The 20,167-nt window shown below is 37.4% G+C and overlaps 1 protein-coding gene and 1 pseudogene across 3 annotated transcripts; both read right to left on the bottom strand.

Annotated features, from left to right (window-relative positions):
• Positions 1–6,972: 6,972 nt before the first annotated feature.
• LOC149011681 (DEAD-box ATP-dependent RNA helicase 47A-like) lies at positions 6,973–17,812 on the bottom strand. Of its 3 annotated transcripts, XM_089161491.1 has the most exons (5): positions 17,677–17,812; positions 16,698–16,768; positions 16,517–16,562; positions 14,519–14,583; positions 6,973–9,190 (listed from the first exon to the last, which is right to left on the bottom strand). In XM_089161491.1, the coding sequence occupies exon 5, from the start codon at positions 9,137–9,139 to the stop codon at positions 7,478–7,480; it is 1,662 nt and encodes a 553-aa protein (XP_089017617.1). In that variant the 5' UTR covers positions 9,140–9,190; positions 14,519–14,583; positions 16,517–16,562; positions 16,698–16,768; positions 17,677–17,812; the 3' UTR covers positions 6,973–7,477. The 3 variants fall into 3 exon arrangements, with proteins under 3 accessions (XP_089017617.1, XP_089017615.1, XP_089017616.1); XM_089161489.1 differs by lacking the exon at positions 14,519–14,583; XM_089161490.1 differs by lacking the exons at positions 14,519–14,583; positions 17,677–17,812 and adding an exon at positions 16,908–17,650.
• A 927-nt stretch (positions 17,813–18,739) lies between these two features.
• Positions 18,740–19,798, bottom strand: LOC149011682 (uncharacterized; annotated as a pseudogene).
• Between the last annotated feature and the right edge of the window lie 369 nt (positions 19,799–20,167).

A 20,167-nucleotide genomic window follows, 5' to 3' on the forward strand; every position in this document is an offset into this window, starting at 1 on the left:
TTCTTTAAGCCATAGTGCCAAGGGATATCTTTAATCTTGATTTCTATTCTGTTATTTGGTTAGATGATATTTTTCATTTAAAAAAATAAGAGTTTATGATGAAACTAGTTGTTCTAGAAGTCCAATCATGATATTAAATCACCATAAATTATTAAGTGACAAAACTTTCACATGAAACAAATTTCAAAATGTCATTTAGTAAAAATTATTTCTTAAACAGGATTTAAAGATGAACATCTTTGGATGATGAATATGACTATGGAATTGCCAATGCAGGTTAGTTGAATGGTAAATATTCATATTTCTCAATGGATAGGTCATGGGTTCAATCCTTGCAAATGGAATTTTATTTCCAGTATTAAAAAAACACCAGTACCAAAAAAAAAAAAAAAAAAGGTAAATATCATTTACTTCCCCTCTTAGCTAAGGGTGTCAATCGGTAAGGTTTCGATACGGTACGGTACGGTTTCGGTATTTAGAAAAATGGTTCGGTATGATTTCGGTATTAAATCTGTATGGAAAAACGGTTTAAACACGATATCTAGTGCGGTACAATTTTTATACGAATGAACTTATGCCACTATTGTTATTAGTTCATTAAGATCTTAATGAAATTGTGATCAACAATAGAATTTGAAATTAATAGAGATAAAGCAAGTAAATCTAATTAACAAGACAAAACAAGTAAATTTAAGAAGAGGAGTGAATGATAAAACGAAAAACTGAAATAGGGAATTAGGGATATGGTAAAGGTAAAGTATTTTAATCGTAAAATTACAATTTATATCCCTTAATTTGGTACGGTACCAATTCGGTACGGTTTCGGTACATACCGACGGTATGAGTACCTATAACCAGAACCGTACCAAAGAAATTCCGTTTCGGTACGTACCGTACGTACCGAATTTTGAACGGTACGGTACGGTGCATTTTAGACGGCACTGTTCGGTACGGTTTAACGGTTTCGATACGCAATTAACACCCTTACTCTTAGCTGGACAAATAGCACTTACACCCCTTCTTAGTTGGATAATATCACTTACCTCTTCTCTTACCTATCAAATATATCAAACACCTCCCTTCATTTAACTTTTTCGGTTAAATTTAATTTTATCGTTAAATATTTTTCTAAAACCCCAAATTACCCTTCGCTAAAAATATTTTTTTAATTTTAAACCTTAAATTACCTAATCACCCTAGAAGTTAAAATACTAATTTACCATCAATTAAAATAATTGTTAAAAACCAAAACACCATAGTTAAAACCCAAATTATCGCCAAAAGCCCCTTTGTCCCCAAAAAAAACAAAAAAACAAATTGTCTTTAATTATTACAAGCCCAACATACCATTTGTTTTTAAAGAAATTTGTCAAACAATTAAAAAAAAAACTTAAAATAGTAGTACGTGTTTAATGTTAATGTTATCAACATACTTTTTTTTTTAATTGCATTTTTAATTTTACTTGATAGTAGTGCGTTTTTTTTTAATTGTTCGATAAATTTTTTTAAAAAAAAAAAGGTATGTGGGGGCTTTTAAAAATTAAAGATAATTTAGGTTTTAATTATGATGTTTTCTTTATTTTGGATTTTAATAATTATTTTAATTGAGTGTAATTTAGTATTTTAACTGTTATGGTAATTACGATAATTTAGGGTTTAAAATAAAAAAATATTTTTAATTAAGGATAGTCTGGGATTTTAGAAAAATATTTAACTGTAAAAGTTAAATTTAACTAAGAAAGTTAACAGATGGGAAGTATTTGATATATTTGCTAGGTAAGAGGGGAAGTAAGTGATATTATCCAACTAAGAAGGGGTGTAAATGCTATTTGTCCAGATAAGAGGGGAGGTAATTGATATCTTACCCAAAAAAAAAATGACTATAGAATCGGAAAGAAAAAGTAAGTTGCAAAGAAACTTCAGTGAACTCCAAACTGGATTAATGAAGTATTTTCTAAAGTAACATCCATTCTACGTATCGGGGTGTTCTTTTTTTTGATAAAGTTTATGTCAAAGGCCCTAAAGTTGTTGTATTGAAGATATACAATCTGGATACCAAAAAAATAAAAAGATATATAATGGATTATTATAACCTTGAGGAGATTCCATGGTTAAGAATTGGGAATCGGATCTTAAAAATGAACCCCATGGCGGCAAAAGATAATATGAGGGAAAAGACCCCTAGCCACTTTATTGCTTCTTTTATATATAAATCTAAAATCTATTTTACATATTCAATTGAATTATGTCTCTCAATTTTATTTTATTATTATTACTTTTTTATTTTTGAGTATGAAATTTTACAAAGGCAACATGGCACACCCTTATATAAGATTCATATACTAGTTAATATTTAATAATTCAATCTAATTAGCAATTATATATTAGTTATAAAATACAATGAAAATGAAACAAATGATAAAACTAATATAATATAATTTTGGGATAATTACTATTGCCCCCTTTATACTATGGTTTTATTACTAATCAAATTTCCTTCTTTATGAAATTACTATTGCCCCCTTCACTTCTAATAGTGTTAAGTGGTCGTTAACATTAAATATGAAATGTCTATTTTGCACTTCATTAAAATTAAAAAGTCAAAAATATGACATTACTTCATTTATAGAAATTATATTGAATGTCAACTATATCCTTAAAATCTTATATTTTAAAATTAGTTTTGGATTTGGTGGGACCACATACTTTTTTTTTCTCGCTAAAAGGGTCATTTTATAACGAAAATAAGAAAAAGAAAAGAAATATAGCAATTAGTACCTACCTTGCTAACCCGCAACAACAGTTGCCCCCAATACACCCTTCCTCACTAGTTCCTACTCATAATTGACAACAACTAAGTCATCAGAAACGAAATGTAAGACGTCTAGATACATCCAAATCAAGATCTTTAAGAAAAACTTCATAACAATAGTTACATAGCAGCACTATCCTCTTCCAATGGGAGGCTCTGATGCACCTGTGGATACTTTCGCTAAAGCTGCATCTACCTTCTTGAATTCCTCTGCTATAGAACCCTTTTTACTTGTTACTACTTTCTTCACTGCGTGAGCCTTCTTCTTCGGACGACCAGGTTTCCGACGAGGAGAACCTTCAGCCCGCACTGATATAGACGAAGACGAAAGTGGAAGAACTACTTTCAATTGCAAAGTTTCATCATTGGCCGAACTCTCCAGCCTGGCCGAATTCTAATGGGCCCCACAATAGTCCAAATCATCCTCCGTAGTTCCTTCAATGGTTGAACTTCTAATAATATTTGCAACTTCAGGTCCCACCAATGAACACCCCAAAGAAGGGTTTCCAATTTGCATAGAACTCTTACCTGCAACAAGCACTTCTTGAAATTCAAAAGGAGTGGCCGAACCACTTTCGAGCTTATCTGTAGATCCCACTAGTGAACTCCCCAAAGGAAGTTTACCAATTGAATTAAAACACTTTGCCGCATCCAAGAAATTTTGAATTTCAAAACTAGAGTCCACAGCCAAAGAAGATGCTTCAACATTATTCAAATTCTATTGGGCCCCGCATGACCCCACTTGAAGCTCCAAACTAGAGTTCACGTCCAATGCAGTTTCTTCCAATCTAATCGAATTTTGTTGCATAGAAAAGTCTTCCACATAAACCGAATTTTGTTCCGAAGAAGAATCTTCTACTCTAACCGAATTCAGCAGGCCCCACAAGGCCTCTCATGAAGCTTTTCAAACCGTTCAAAAGAGCCAATATCCTTAGTGGCCGAATTAGGTGGAAGTTGGTTAGTCGTGGGACCAACAGAGGTAACCGCGTTCTTTGAAAGATTACCAACCAACATCAAACTCTTGCCTTTATCTAAAATTTTTTGAAGTTGAAAAGGATCACTTTGAGAGAGAGAAAGATCAAGAGAAGAGTTCTCGCTAGACGCGATAACCACATCAGAGGGAACCAACCTTGTAGATTTGAAATTTGAATTGAAATTTGAAATTGAATTTGCCGCACCCTCATTGGATGAAATAGAGTCCTCCAAACCCGCCACCTCTAGAGCCACATGAATCTTATGTTGAAGTGAGCTTGGAGTCTGCACTCTCACACCGTCAGTAGGAATCCCATCCACAATAGGATTATCTGCTGGGAGGTTTTCTGCAGGAACGATAGAGGGCTGAACTTGCAAACCATCCACAGAATCATTTGAAGCAAACCTACAATGAAGACCCAAGTGGCCTTCTCGATTACACCGTGAGCACCGCAGAATATCATCCTCAAAAATTACCTTCTGAAGAAAACTAAAAACTCGAAGAGTTCCTGGTTCAAGGCGCTCAATCTGAACCTTATTCACTCGAACAGCATCGACCTCCAATTCAACCAAAATTCGAGCATAACCAAGACGAGTTCGTCTATCAAGAGAAACAGGTCTCCCAACAGATTTTGCTATAGAAAGAAGCACTTTCTCATGCCAATACTCAAGAGGTAAATCAGGGAAACGAACCCACACCAACTTACCTGCTGGTTGAGGAGAGTGGATATTAAAATGCGGCCTCCATCGCTGAAAACGAATGTATTGCTTTCCAACATTTCAAAAACCTCTGCGCCACACCTCAGTCATATCTGCCTCACTATGAAACTGAAAGATGATAAACCATTTCCCCAATGAATGTAAGATCACCCCTTGAGATAATTTCCAAGCACCCCTAGCTAGCTCTCGCAATTCATCCATGGTAGTGATGCGAAAATTAGCTCGCCCAATCGACGAAAAACGGAACTGATTTCGTTGCAGCTCGTATTCCTGTTGCGGGATTACAATCCTGCGAAACTTACCCGCTTGTATAGGAGAAGGGAGGGAATCGATCTCAAGCAACAACGAACTCCCCACTACTCCCGCATAAGATTTATCCCCATTGGTAGGCACCTCTGGAGGCTTCAAACACAGGAAGACCGATTCCCTAGGCACCTCCGAATTTCCTAGAGCTTCCATCTCCTCCATCTCATATCTTTAGATAAATCTCTGCACCCCCACAATCTCCCGCTCCAATTCAAAGGGGTGCAACATGAGGACTTCCCATATTCTACTTAAATTTCTCATAATCACAATGATGGAAGTTTTACAAACAAATTAGCATATAAGATGCTAATTGATAGAAAATTTGATAACATGCATAATGGTGATGATTTTTAATTTCTAACTTTGAATAAAATTTGATATTTTTTAATATTTTAGTTTATATTTTAAGTTTTATTTAATTACATCTTTCCTTTATTTGGTGGTTTTATTTTAGAAAAGAAAAGTCACATCTTTCTTTTATTCAGTAGTTTATTTTTAAAAAGGAAAAGTGAATTTAAAATTAATTTTTTCTATAGTTAATTAAGGATAATATTATAACTTGACAAAAAGTAAATAAGTAAAAAAGTAATTACATGATTATTTTTTAGATTTTGAAAAAATATATAGATACCACATCATCAGTAAACTAACCGGGAGCTTAACAGTAAGGGGCATTAGTAATTGTAGACAAAGTTAAAGGTTGGATTAGTAATTTTAAAAAATACACAGAATAAAGTAATAATAAAATCAAAATACAACTGACAACAATAATTACCTCTATAACTTTTGATCAATTGGGCTTGTTTGACTTGATAATTCTTTTCTTAGAATAGATTAACTCTTTTTTATGATATATCAAATAAACATTACTCTGTTGTATTCTTCTAAAAGTTAAAGATACTAAATCAGTAGGTATTCGAAATTAACAATGAGATGACATCCTCTACATCCAACCCAACAGCTTATTTGTCACTAGCACTGTCACCTCACTTTTCATAACTTTCTTCATAGCGGTTTACCTGACAAATCCGCCAAAATAACCATAGAACTTCTATGGCCTTCATCACACACACAGAGGAGCCTTTAACTTCAATTTCTTCCATTTCTTCCAGTTTCTCATAATCTTAATATTAAAATATTTCACTCCTTGTCTAGAAGAATGGAACTTAAGGAAGTTAATGAATATTATTCATTTGTTTTTCTCAGTTAAACTACCATGTTAGAATACTTTATTCTGTTAACCAGATAATGATTTGGATTCAACCTGTTAATGACTTCATTCACGTTAAATGAATTATGCAGCCAAGTTGTAATACACAATACGTGACTATTGAACATGAATTAGTTACTAATTGTCAAATGGTGTACCTTGTTCCATTGGACCGGGTTGAACCATTGAAACCTTCAATGCTGCTTCTTTTTTCTTCTTTCTTTTTATTTTTATTTTTTTATTTTTTTATCATTGAAGAATTAAGACATGTATTTTAGGAGATGTAAGTGGTCCAATCAGCCATTTCCTGGCCTCTGATTTACTTAAAAATAGATATGGAATCAAAGTGGTTGATGTGGTAGGAAATGCTATTTGGAGGGCTCGTAGTATGCCTCTCTCTAGATTGCAAGGAATTGAGTCCATAGGATAAATGGAGTGCTTTTACTTCATGATTCTGTGTTTCATTGTGCACTTCATGCTTGTCTGTGCCACATTATTGATATATCCCCAATGGAGTACCTTTAAGTGTAGTACTTGTTCTATGGGTTGATAAATACCCATTGCAGTTTATATATGGAGTTATCTTTCTTGATCCTACACATCAAACACAGCCTAAGTACATGGAAAATGGGCTCAAATGACCCTTTGGTTTTTCAAGAACTAAGCAGACTTGAAAAACATTCACACATGTTAAGTACCATGACCCCTTGAATAAATACCCATGCAAAACAAATACATAGTGAAACTTCCAAGCTCAACTTAATTAATCCTAACCACAGTGGACTAGCATCCTCATATTCATGAAGAAAAGCCCCAACACTCCCCCCCTCCAAACCCCTTTTTTTCCTCCCCCAACAACAGCAACCAAAAAACAAAACCAAGATACTTAGTCTACACATCCAAAATTAAATAATAAATAAATAAATAAAAAACTCTGAAGAAGTATGAAGTAACAATAAAATGTGAACCTACTTGAATTGAACTGGCCCATTCAGTAATATAATGCCATGTACAAGTGAGAAATAAAAATCATAGTGTGTAGATTCCACCTGTGATACCTATGAATATGCATTTATACATAGGGTAAGCAACAGGTTTTTGCAATAGACACCATTCATTCGATGGGGCAACCACCATAAAATGAGTACACTAGTAGTACTGAAAAACTTGTTACAGTTTCTGGTTTCCACTGATGCATTGGAGTACTGAAAACCCTTCTAAATTGATGTATACTCCACAAACACTCAAAAAGTACATTTTTCTTCAAAAAGCAAGCTATAACAACCAAGAGAGGAATACGGACCTTGCTTCATCAGAAATGAGTCAGCCAAATATATTCCTTCAAGACAATGAGCTTGCGCCACAGAGGAGATTTAGACCTTGAGTATGAGCTGAGAGTAGTCTTTGCCAACCTAAATAAATTTTGAGAAGGAATCATGAAACATCTCGTTAAAGAATTACTTCTTCAAAGTATCTTCTTCTCTTTTGGAGATAACAAGCTTGCCCTCTGTAAATTCACAAGCATAAATTGGAGCACCAAGCTGCCTTTCCAGTTTCTTCACAACAAATACCTCCGGCTCCTCGCATAATGTTACAACATTTCCCTTTCGACCAAGTCGACCTGTCCGGCCAGCCCGATGTGCATAATGGACTAAATCAGTGGGCAGATCCAGATTAACCACGAGATCACATTCTGCCACATCCAACCCTCTTGCTGACAGCTCATTTGTCACTAGCACTCTCACCTCACCATTCTTAAATTTCTTCAAAGTGGTTGACCTGGCAAGCTTGCCGAGATCACCATGGAGCTCTTCAGCCTTCATTCCACGAGCCTCTAGCTTGAAAACAGAATCTTTGAGCTGTCTCGTGTGATTCCTGAAAACAATGACAGACTTGGCATCAAGTGCATGCACACATCTCCTCAGGGTATCAACCTTATGCTGTGACTTTGATACACAATAATAGTGCTTCAGGCCTGGTGGTAAGCTCTCCACTGCTCCTTCAGTTACAGTGTTTGTTGTGGAACTGGAAGTAGGTCCAGAGAAAGGAAGAGGTCCAGAAGCAGCAACAGACTCAAGTGGGACAACATTTTTGGCACGGACAAGAAGAGTATCCCTTCCCCAGCTTGTGGCTGCTCGTATCACTGAAAAGGGCACTGTGGCAGATACCATAATGGTCTGACGCCCAGCTTGCTTAGATATCGAGCTCAGGCCACTGGATGGTTCTGGCTTGGATCTCCTACCCACATGTTCCAATATCCTATGCATGTCCTCGCGGAAACTAAAGGAAAGGAGCTCATCAACTTCATCCAAGACAAGAAAACGGCAACCATGGGTATGCAGCTTTCCAGCCGCACTGATCTCTGCAATTCGTCCAGGTGTTCCAACAACTATTGTAGGCTTATTTTTCTTCAGAGCTTCTTCCTGTCTTGATCTGTTTGCACCACCAACCAGCTGCTGAACTGCCCTCTTGTCTTCAGGTCCCAACAGTTTCTCAAATTCTCTCACAATTTGCATGCCTAGTTCCCTGGAAGGTGCCACAACTACTGCTTCAATACCAGATCTCTTAACAGGTTCATCTTCGTAACCAGACTTCCTCTTCAGTGGACCAACTTCTGAGAGTATGGGTAGGAGATATGCTAATGTCTTTCCTGAACCCGTGTATGACTGAATTATGACATCATGATTCTTTGAAATGGTAGGAATTGCCATGGACTGAACATCAGTCGGAACAGTAAGTCCAACCTTCTCTAACCTTTCAATCACCAATGGCGACAAACCTAACATGGAAAATGACTTGGCAGCAAAGGGAGCACCTTCAATTTCAAGTGGATTTCTCACTCTGACATCTTTCTTTACACTGTTTCTAATTGCCTTTACTTGACTCTTATAGGCTTGAAGACTAGTTTCCTCAAGTTTGGTGGTCTCATCTTTCTTTGCTGCCTCCATTTCACACTTAAATCCAAGGCTTGCAAGAGTGAGGGGGCCATTGTCATGATCAAGCCGTCTGCAGAGCCTCAGACTAGTGTGAATCCTGGCTGTCCTTGAGATGCCCAATAATTTGTTCAATGGTAGAGAATCTCCAACAAGGAGTAACCGCCTTGATACCAACATGGACATTTCTCACAGTTTCTCGCAATTAGTAGTTACATAACATGTTTACAAGAGTTCCTACATGTAACAAGAGAAAGTCAGCGGCTAAAAGTATACACTCACATCTAGCAAATCTAGCAAAGTGAAGAGATTCCACCTCAAACTGCCAAACAAGTTCCAAAAGGATAGGAGATGACATGCCTTGGAAGGTAATGAAAATAGAAAGTGCTATAACTTTAAGTCTGATTAAAGAAATCAGTCTGGTTCTGAGAATGTCATTTTCTCACAAAGTACATTTTCACTTTTATTTAGAGTCCCATGGCTATGGAGGAAGTGGGAAATGATCATCTCTAATGAGGTGAATATTTTTCTATAGAAGTTCTAAATTTTTTTTTAAAACAAAATCTTTGCTAATAACCTTTTGATATCTTGAGGGTGACAGATTACTGATAGGTTCATCCTGTGAAAGGAGCTTGAATAAGTAAGACAATTTTAAGCTTATCTTTTCTACCCTTTCCTTTCACTACGGCTATTTGGAGCCCATTGTTACATAGGGATAAGGAATCTTGGACATGTTGAGAGACCCTTCTTGTATGATTAATCTTGCTTATGTTTGGGTATCAATAATTCAAAATCATTACAGAGCAGCTCTTCAGCAATATTGAGGGAAATCCATAAGCAGAGAATTTGTGGGGTTCTAGAGGGTGTCAAGCTCCTATTGATCAACTGGTCATCAGAAATTGGAGACACAAGTTTTTGGGTCAGGTTGGGTTGATCTTTTGGAGTTATCTCCAAGAAGGATTGTTGCTCCTTTCATACGTGTTGCTGCTTCATCTAAGTAGGTTTGGGGTATGTCGCTGTGTTCCGGCCACCTCTTGGCAACATAGGCTGATGGACAAGCCCTGGTCAAATTAATATGGGAGCATAATTTGAGGTATCAGAGGCTGTTGCCCCATGGCAAACAAGGTTTTAGAGTTGGGGTATGAAGTTTGAGACAGAGCTTTTTGGTTGTTTTGCTATAGCAGCATTGAGCATAGCATTTTTGCCCCTGAACCTTTGATGAATTCATCCATTCAGGATAACTTCAGTATCACAAAGAGATTTCCTAACTTTGGTGGAGAGGCAGTGATGTGAACACAAAGACCCCACCTGGCCAAAACCCTAAGTGGGGCCCTTAGGATGGATCCAATAAGCCTCCATACATTGGTCGAACCCTCTAAGAGGGGTATTTTGGAGTTAATTTACTTCTGAATTTTAATTTGGGATATATTTCAGTATTTCATTGAGTCAATTTGAGTCTCGATAAGGTTTGTTTGGAGTATCCTATTTTGGGTTGAGTTGTTTTAAAAAGAGTTCTAAGTCGGTTGCTTTAGTTTCAAGTTACTAATTAGCATGTGCTTAAAAGGATAACTTAAAGGTGTTAATGAGATTCCAATCTAAGGGTTGTAATCTCTTAGTAATTTGATTCCCCTTTGAAGTGTTGATACGAATCTAGTTCTATATATAATGGAACCTTATCAGTAAAGAGTTACCAATTTAAGTCAGAGTCTTTATTTTTAGGCTATAAATAGCCTCTTCATGTAAATTATTTTCAGACTTGATGAATAAGAAATTTGAGTTAACTACTTGAGTGTTAGCAAAGCAAGGCTGTCAAGGCGACCAAAGCGCTTGGGGTTCGGCCTAGGCGATTAGGCAACCAAAGCGGCGCCTAGGCAGCAAAAAGGCGACCAAAGCGGTTGGTAAAAATTTTTCAATACAACTACTTCCTATAATAAACTAAATAAACATTCAATAGTCATATTCATCCAAAAAAGAAAGCATTCAATAATCATAATTAGGAAAAATTATCCAAAAAAAGAACACAAACATAAGTTCATCTCATCAAGCATCTAACAATGACGATTTACTAACATGGCCCAACATGATAAATTAATAGATCTCATTATTCTGATTTCCAAGTCATTCATTGATTCTCGATGTTGAGTATGGCTCATGCTTCACATTTTGCTGGCCACGGGCACGAAGCTCTTATGTCACTTTGGGGCTCCAAGTTCCTTTGCAATTTGGGTCTCAATTCCAAAATGACTAGGCTATTAAATTTATATACGGCTTTGTAGAATAAATTTTGATTTAAAAAAAAAAAAAATTAAGAAAACAATATTATATACAAAATGTCAAAAAAGCGGCTGCTTTAGAGTCTAGACGGCAATAAGGTACACATGGCGACAAAGCAGTAATGCTTAGGCGAAAAAGCAGCAAAAAACAGCGCGTCAATTAAGCAGTTCAAAACAAGGCGGTTGAAAAACCGCCTAGGCGGACGCTTTTACAACACTGCAGCAAGGTTCCTAAGAGGGGGACCCTGCAGTTGTCTTTGAAGCTCTCAATTTCGATTCCAGCAATCGAACATTTTTCTTCAAGTGTAGAAGCATCGGACCAGAAACTCCAGCATCTATACAAGTGATCCAAGAGCCCCACCCCATTCCCAGCTCCCTTCTCTGTCTGCAGCCCTTCCCACCCTTCCCCCTCTGGCAAACTTAGAGGCCCCTGCCCCATCAACTGCAGCATCCCCAGCCCCCTCCCCTCTTGCCTAGCCCTAGAAACACCCCCAACTTCAGCGCAAATACCCCTAATCCCTTCCCCTCCTGGTTCAGCAAACCCCACCCCATCCCCTAGCAGCCATGTGCCTCCCCCCCCCCCCCCCCTTTCTCCCCTATTTCTGTAATTGCAGTAGTGCCCCCCCCCCAGGGTGGTTGGTTAAACCCTCCTCCATAGCCCCTCTTACCCCCTTTCCTCCTCTCCTAGGATCATACCTAACCCTAGAGCACAATCGTCCAAGTTATTTTCTCATTCAACCCACTTTCTAAGACCCAATTCTACCCTGGCCAAACATTTCACAACCCAAAATCCAGAATTCTGCAATTATCCCAAACCTTGATAACACTATATTAAATCTGAATTACCTTCTAAAACCCTAGAAGTTTCATCTCTCTTTGCTGGAATCTCCTGGGCAGCCACAAGTCTAGAGAAATTACAGCTTTACCCTTACCTAGATCCGTGGTTTCATCAGATAGTTTGCCAAAACTATTGTTTGTGAATGCCGATCTGATTGAACTGAGATTTAATGGAATTAGGCTTTTTGCATACATCCAACAAATTTGTTTGTTTGTTTGTTTGTTTTTTTTTTTTCTTTTTTTAATATAACTGCAAGCCTTTGCCTGTTATTGATTTGTTTATACCTGATAAGCATGCATTTACCATTATTTATTTGATTTAATTCCCCATACTTATTTAATTGAAGAGAGCTAATTGAGTATTTTTGTGTATTTTTCAGGAATAAGGTGATTTTGGATATTAGAGATAATATGGAATAAAGTTGGCAAATATATTAGATATTGGTGGATTTTAAATCGTGGCATTCAATCTTGCTGCTCAAGAAATCATGAAAAGTGAGATCTTAGCCAAATTGGAAATAGGTGGAGGTCTAAAGAACAAAATTGGTAATAAATCTGAAAATCGGGTAAACAGACCTACCTTCAGTATTTTGGGCATATCTCTCTCATATGAGCTTGGATTTCGGTGATTCAAGATGCTATGGAACGATATCGAAAATATCTACAACTTTCTAGTTTTGAGTTTTTCCAAAATCCGGACGAATAAAGGTCGAATCTACGGGTAAAGAGAGGGGATTCATTGTGTGCGGGAGACATAAAAGAGAAGCCAACCACAGAAAAGAGGAGAAGACGGCGAATGCGGCTCTCATCTCTCATTGCTGAAGAAGAAGACCACAACTCTCTCTCTCTCTCTCTCTCTCCCTATGTTTCATCTTTATTTTTCTTATGAACTTTGTGATAATGAGTAGCTAGTTCCTTTTTTTTGGGATGTAGATGAACCATGTTTATTTTATTAATTTGATTGTCCTATATCTTCTAGTTGATTGTGTTTGAGTTTGGCCAAAGATGTTTTATAGCTCAGCGAACTAAGCATGCCAAGCTTCGGCGAAGGACTATAGTCTTGCGAAGATAGGGCAATACCTAGGAAGACCATCCTTAATTTTCTTTGAAGTGTAGAGTTATATTGGTTAGGGAAAAGCATTGGGGATTCGAAATCCCAAAGATCTTCACATATTCATAATTAACGTTTTTGCATTAATTAGTAGATTTAGTTTAAATTTAGTTTTATTGACATCAATCTTAGTGACTTAGCCTTTTAGTTACCCATAGTTCAACCCCGTACTTTCTGCTTGCTAGATTAGTATAGGATTTTATTTTTGATTGGTTAGCAACACGATCAATACCTCCAGAAAGGGGTGTATTACAAAAGCAATGTCATGACAAACAAGGATCCAGTTAGTAACTCTATTTGAAGTCAGGCAAGTGTCCTGAAACACAGAGTCTAAAACCGGAGAAAGAATATTTCTATGTCATTCTCTTATGATAGTGACCCAACTAGTCAATGGAAATCACAGGCAACACCCTAGACCTTGGCAGCAGTCACTGATATTTATATTTCACATATTGATCTATCTGTAAAATAATGAAAGTAGTAGCTTATCGTATTTACTACAACTTTTTAGGAAATTAAGGAACTTTATATGGATATATTATGAGGCCCCTGGCCCAAGTCTACGCCAGGGAGAACTGACACGGGGGCAGTGTGCCAACCAACGAAGGAAATTAGTTTTTCTGTCAGTTACATGGTTGAACCAGAAGTCAGCAAGAGAGTTAGTTGTTTGTGATGTATTTGTCTGGGGGAAAGGGAGAGAGTGGGACATCAGAGAATAGTAGTGGGTTTTGGGGCAAGATAACTCACAGGGTAGTGTTACTTTCTGTAACACTAAGGTCTTTAGTTGCTGTTCTGTTCTGTTCTGGACTGAACTATTGCTTTCCGCAATCTAATTTAAATGAAAAACAAAGGGAGATTACATGCTGTAGTCGGGTTCCTACCATATATTATTTAAGGTCTTAACGCACCAAATCTCTAACAAAAATTTGAGAACTCCATAAACAGATACTCAAAACTCATGGGGAAATCAACTACAAATTTTACTTGTGACAACAAATTGCCTTTCAGTTCCAAAACCCAATTCCAAAAATGGATAGCTGTGTTACTGATAATAACAAACAGTAATGAACAAGTATGAACTCCAAATATAAACTAACAAGAGAACATTTCAACAATATCTAAATTAGGGAGGAACCTTTTTATTTCTACGACACAAGAATATAGAATTATTCAGCTTCCAGCGAATAGTGAAATAAATGACCAATAAAGGATTTGAAGACTTTCACAAATGCAATAAATCTCCGGTAGTATAAACAGGCTTCAAATAAAAAACCCTAAGTCAGATAAATGAATAATCAACAGAGAATAATAGTTCAAGATTGTGAAATCCATATAAGCACCAACCTTACGTCGTGACAAGTCTGAAACTTCCTCTAGAATCTGGAAGATATGGAGAGCTCAACAACAAACTGAGACAAAGGTGTTCCCTGAGTGAGTTGAAGGGATACTACACTAGTTTCGTTGAGATTGTATGTTAATATTTCTGTTTTTCCTATTTTTAACTAAGGCACAGTTTTTGTGTTTCAGTGTCTATTCCTGTCTCCGGGTCTTGAAATCATGCATTGTTATATTGGGGTATGAAACATTTCAGTTAAATAAAAAATAAATAAAAAGAGAGAGAGAAAGAGATTGCATGGGTAGCATTGAATAGAAACATTTCTAATATTACTAAAAGTTAAACAAAATGTGATTAACTCTATAAATTAATTTAAGTAGCAGAGGAATTTTCTAACTTATAATATCTGACAAACAGATGTTAGACTTCAACAATGAACGAAACTAAAATTCGAACAAAAAAGGAAGAGACACAAAGATAGAGCTCAGAACAACATGGTTATCCAGGCTTCCACCCAAAGGATGTGAGGAATCCAGCACAGTTCATAACCATAAATTCGCAAGCTCCATGCAGATGAAAAATGTAACCTACCATTTAATTGCAATGATCTGGCAGGTGGTTCAGGAGAATGGAAGTGGCTATGATAAAAATAATATATAGACTACTTACACTCAACAATTATACGCATAACCATTCCGAACATTAATCACATATAGAATAGATTGTCCACCAACTACTAAATATCAAGCCATCAAAAAGACCATTGAACTCAAAATTAACATCCTTCAATAGTTCCTGCAATCATCAAGAATCTCTACCTTTCATAACCACCTATTGAGCATTCTTCATCTACAGTCTATCATCCGTAAAACATAAACTTAAAATGGGTGAGCTTATGCACAGTGAAGTACCATGAACATCACATACTTACATACATATGCATAGATGAAAAAATAAAAATTAAAACAGCCACAAATGACAAGTCAGCATATCATAAATTAGTAGGACATGGCCACTAGTGAACTGCAGAGTGCATGTCAACTTGAGGAGTGTACCCGGCCTCATATTAGCTCTAAAAGAATGATAGGGAGATATTTATAGAGCAACCTACTCCATGTGTCCAAACACCTGCTCCAGAGGACCCAACGTTTATCAAGATACCTCCACTCCACCGTAGAGGACACAAAATTAATCAAAATGCATTGAAACAAACTCTAGATACATGCAGGCCCTCATCCAATAGATACCACCCAACTGAAAAGGGGCAGTAGTAATGGGGAAATTTTTTTTTTTTTTTTTTGGGGGGGGGGGGGGAATCCAGTTAATAAAAACATTATCATACTTATCATTATCTACATTCTTCGTCAGGTACTGCCTCATGTCCATTACATAGCATCACTACAAGTTCATTCTTGCAGAGTACAAAGACATCAAATAATCCATCATAATTTACTGATGCATCACTTCCCCTTCAATCATACATAAGCATTACAATAATCGAAACACAACAACCAGTATTAAGCATTCCTATCATCTAACATCGTTCATTATCATATAATTCATATTATGATTTTTGTGCTACTGAAACTCACTTGTGGATGGGAGAGGAAACTAGAGTGGGCAATACCAAATCAGTTGTCAGGATTATTTTACACCCCTTACCCTAAGGAGGGAAGATCATCTCAGGATTTATTGGCTTCATGTAACTGGGGGCAAAATGCTTTGTTGTTGACCAAGTTCTAGTCGTTCCCTTTAGGATCTGTTTTTATTGTGTTTAATCCTATTTTTAGTTTTCGGGCTTTCTTACGGTGCATTCTCCCATATCGCTCATTGCCTTTGTCCTGTATCTCTCATTGTCTTTTTTTCTGGATTACAAAATTTGTCACTGGTTAAGAAGAAATTTCTTAAAGCCAACTATTTAATTACAACAGAACACAGAGAAAGCATCATGAACTGAAGATAAAAATAAAAAATAAAAACACTGAAAGTACTGGAAACAGGATTACCCAGAAAGAAGGCCATCTGCAGAGAGCAAGCACTTGAGTCCTCTATCTGCAAGGAAAGAAGAAATCAACGGAAATAAATAAATCCACTTCTTTTATTGAAAACAAAATGCTCAAATAAATCAATAGCACATCGAACTCACTAAGGCAAAAACAGAAAAATTGTCTCAGAATAAAACCAAACCTTGATATAGCTAGGTTTTTGGTATAGATGTCATTTCTAAGAACGATGTTCTTTACTCCATAAGAACATATCTGCAGAAAATGCTAAACGGAGTTCAGTGACAATTGAAGAGAATATGAAAACAAAAAAAAATATGTTTTCTTCTCAATAAAATTGGTTAACCAGTGGTGTAAAATTTGAGCACAAAACACAGAAAAAGTGTAAACTCGCCAGCTAAACATTTTTGAGCTACAGAAGAGTAGAATCAATGGCTGTTCAACAGTTTCTTCTCGTTTATTGTTCCAGTGAAGAAACAATGATTTATTAGGGTTCTTATCAAGGTGCAACAGTTCGGCGAAATTCGCCCATATCGGTGGTGGGCGAAACGAAATCCACCACCGAAACCAATTTTCCGAATTTACAATATGTCGCCGGAATATCGCCAGAAAATCATCGATTTTCCAGCGATTCGGCGAAATACGAGCGAATATCGCTGGGACCGAATGTATCTTCTTCTACCACTCTCATTCTCTGTCTCTCTCTCTTGCAGTTGCAGAAGGGTTCGCTGGGACCGAACGTATCTTCTTCTACCGCTCTCATTCTCTGTCTCTCTCTTGCAGTTGCAGAAGGGTTCGATGTTCCTCCGTCTAAAACCCTAATCAACTCTACTAATATGGGCAGGTTTTCAACTCTCCTTGCGGAAACTAGAATGGAAGCCCTGTAAACCCTTAATTCATTGGAGAAAAAATTTCTTTTATAGGAAAATCACTCCCTTCTGCAGCCACTGATCCACTCATTCACTATAAAAGAAATGGCAATAAAAACTGTAGAATCTCCTTCCTCCATCTCTCGCTTCTCAATTCTCCACTGTTAAGGTGAGCGAAACCCAATTTCTGCAGCTCTGAGAAAGAAGAACAATGGAATGGATCGAGACTAACTTGTGCAGGTGGTTTATTGAGCATCCAAAACTGAGAGATTTCGAGTGGAAAGAAGGCCAAACCTGGGGCGCATCTCCTCAGTTTGTCGCCGCCACAGTCGTCACCCCCACTAATTTTGATGAAGGCGTAATCCTTATCCTCCTGACCGGCTGACTGCGAAATTTGAAGAAAGGGAGCACAGTAGATGGATTTTGTGGTTTTTCGTCATAAGGTTGCAGCCATGCAGGTGATATGGGTGGACTTTTATATGGAGTTCTATTTGTTGGATAATCTGAAATAATAGGATATTTTTTTTAAAACAATATTTTGATGCAGTAGTGGCTATCACACACCACTTACTAGGCAACGTTTGAGCTTTTGAGTTTGACCTATAAATGCATTAATTCTATGAACCATCAACATGAGTGCTAGCCCCACCCGAAGTCCAGTATAAGGCACAAAAAGAGATAACAACCCTATGCCTAGGACAAAGAGTACACAATTGTACAATGTAAGAAACAAAAGAGCAGAAAGGATTCAAACTTAAGACATCGGAATTATCAAACTACATGGGAGTGAGCTTGGACCACTAGACCACTACCCCTTTGGTATAGTAGTTTCCTCTTTCACATTTGGCCTCAAGCAAGGTTTAAAGTATCGGTATCGAGTATCGTATCGGTCAAATAATTTTAAGAGACGTATCGTCCTGTATCGAGTATTGTATCGCTTTGACTAATGTATTTTAGTGTAATTCAATGGAGAGATGCATCGAGATATATCATGTTGGTTGGGTCAAATATGGATATGTATTGGCTAGTATCACATGGTATCATGAGATACTTTAAACCTTGGCCTGAAGTATGATGATTTGCAATCTTTGCTGGCTGAACAGCTCATTCACCAAACAGAACACCCTATACTGACTCAATATCAAATCCATTTGTTTCTCACAGCGAAAATAGTCTCATCACCCCTCATGATATCTCTCTACTAATTAAGCTGATGAGGTGTGATTGAATAAAAATATTTTACACGATATTCAGTTAAATTTGTTACTTGATCTAGGGTACTCTCACTATGAGCTCCGGAATCTTGTCTGTTCTATTAAAAACCCATGGATCCACCCAAATGTTAGTGTTATCTGCATCATCCTTTTTGCTGATGCCTGAGCATAAAATTTGGAAGTGAACCCAAACTTCACTACTACTCTTTGTTTTCTGATAGCATGTTTACTACTATGGAGGCTGTGGATGCATCCAGCTCAATATTCCCCTTCTGATCAGCCATTTTATGAAGAAGTTGGATTACTTTCTCTGCCTCATTATTTTGCCAGAAACCACAAACATCAGGAGCGCTACCGTTCCCATCTGTACAAACAACTCATTTGCCTTGTTCAACTTTCCATCCTTGCAGAACCCATTTATTAATGTTACCACGTTAGGTTTCAAGCCATGTTGAAACAGCTCACATAATAACTCCCTTGCAACACCTGGCTTTCCTGCATTACACATTCCATTCAGGAGGGAGTTGTAGATCTTAATACTTGGTTTGAATTTCCTATCTTCCATAGCATGAAGCAGCTCCATTGCCTCAGAAAGGCGTTGGTTTTTACAAAGCCCATCCATTAAAATAGCATAATTGACTAAGTTGGGGCTTAGGTCTTGCTCGAGAATTTCATCAAACAATTTCTATGCATCCCTAACTTTCCACTTTCTTACAGAAACCAGTCAGTAATGTGTTGAACATGATGAATATGGGGTTAACCCTCTGATCATAAGGCATCTCACTAAAAAGACTCATGGCTTTCTCTAGCCTGCCACTCTTGCAGTACGCATTGATCAACACATTGTAGCTCACAACATCAGGCGCATCATCATTTCCTCGACTATTATTCACTGACCTAAACAACTGTTCCGCATCATAAAGTCTCCTTCCAAACAGAACCATCCATCAAGGTGCTGTAAGTTAAAGTACCATGCTTCACACCTCTATTCGCCATCAGCTGTAAATACTTACACGCTTTTGTTGTCTTCCCTTCCTTGAGAGAGCATCCATTAACACATTAAACGTTACTTCCTCTAGAGGTACCCCTTTATCTACCGTTTCATTAAAAAGCCTTGTGGGTTCTTCCTCCCATTTCCCCACATTGCATTAACCATAGATGAGAGAGCTGTAAATAATTACATCAAGCGTTGTTATACACATTGTGGTCCAAACCATTAAACCAGAACGAACCGTGCAAATGATAGCATTTGGTTTCGATCCGGTTTAGAGGGTTCGTCTAGTACTTCATGCCATGACACTTCTTGGAAAAATGCTGGCTTCGAAGAACACTTCTCTGTGAATGCCACGTGGCATATGAGACTTTTTGGATAACCTATCAGGCTCAGGCTCAGGATAACCCTGAGACCGGCGGGTGGGGTGTGACAGATCTGAGGGTGAGGACGATGATGAGGATAATGAGGTTCCAGCTGAGGCTCAGGCTCAGGATAGTGATGGTGAGGATGGTCTTCAGGGAGATGAGGAGGATACTGTTCAACCTCGACACTTTGAGGTTGGAGGTCCTTTGCACTA

This window comes from Hakea prostrata, chromosome 7 (genome assembly GCF_041222555.1).
Source record: "Hakea prostrata isolate BN-2017 chromosome 7, UWA_Hpros_2, whole genome shotgun sequence".
Taxonomy (NCBI): domain Eukaryota; kingdom Viridiplantae; phylum Streptophyta; class Magnoliopsida; order Proteales; family Proteaceae; genus Hakea; species Hakea prostrata.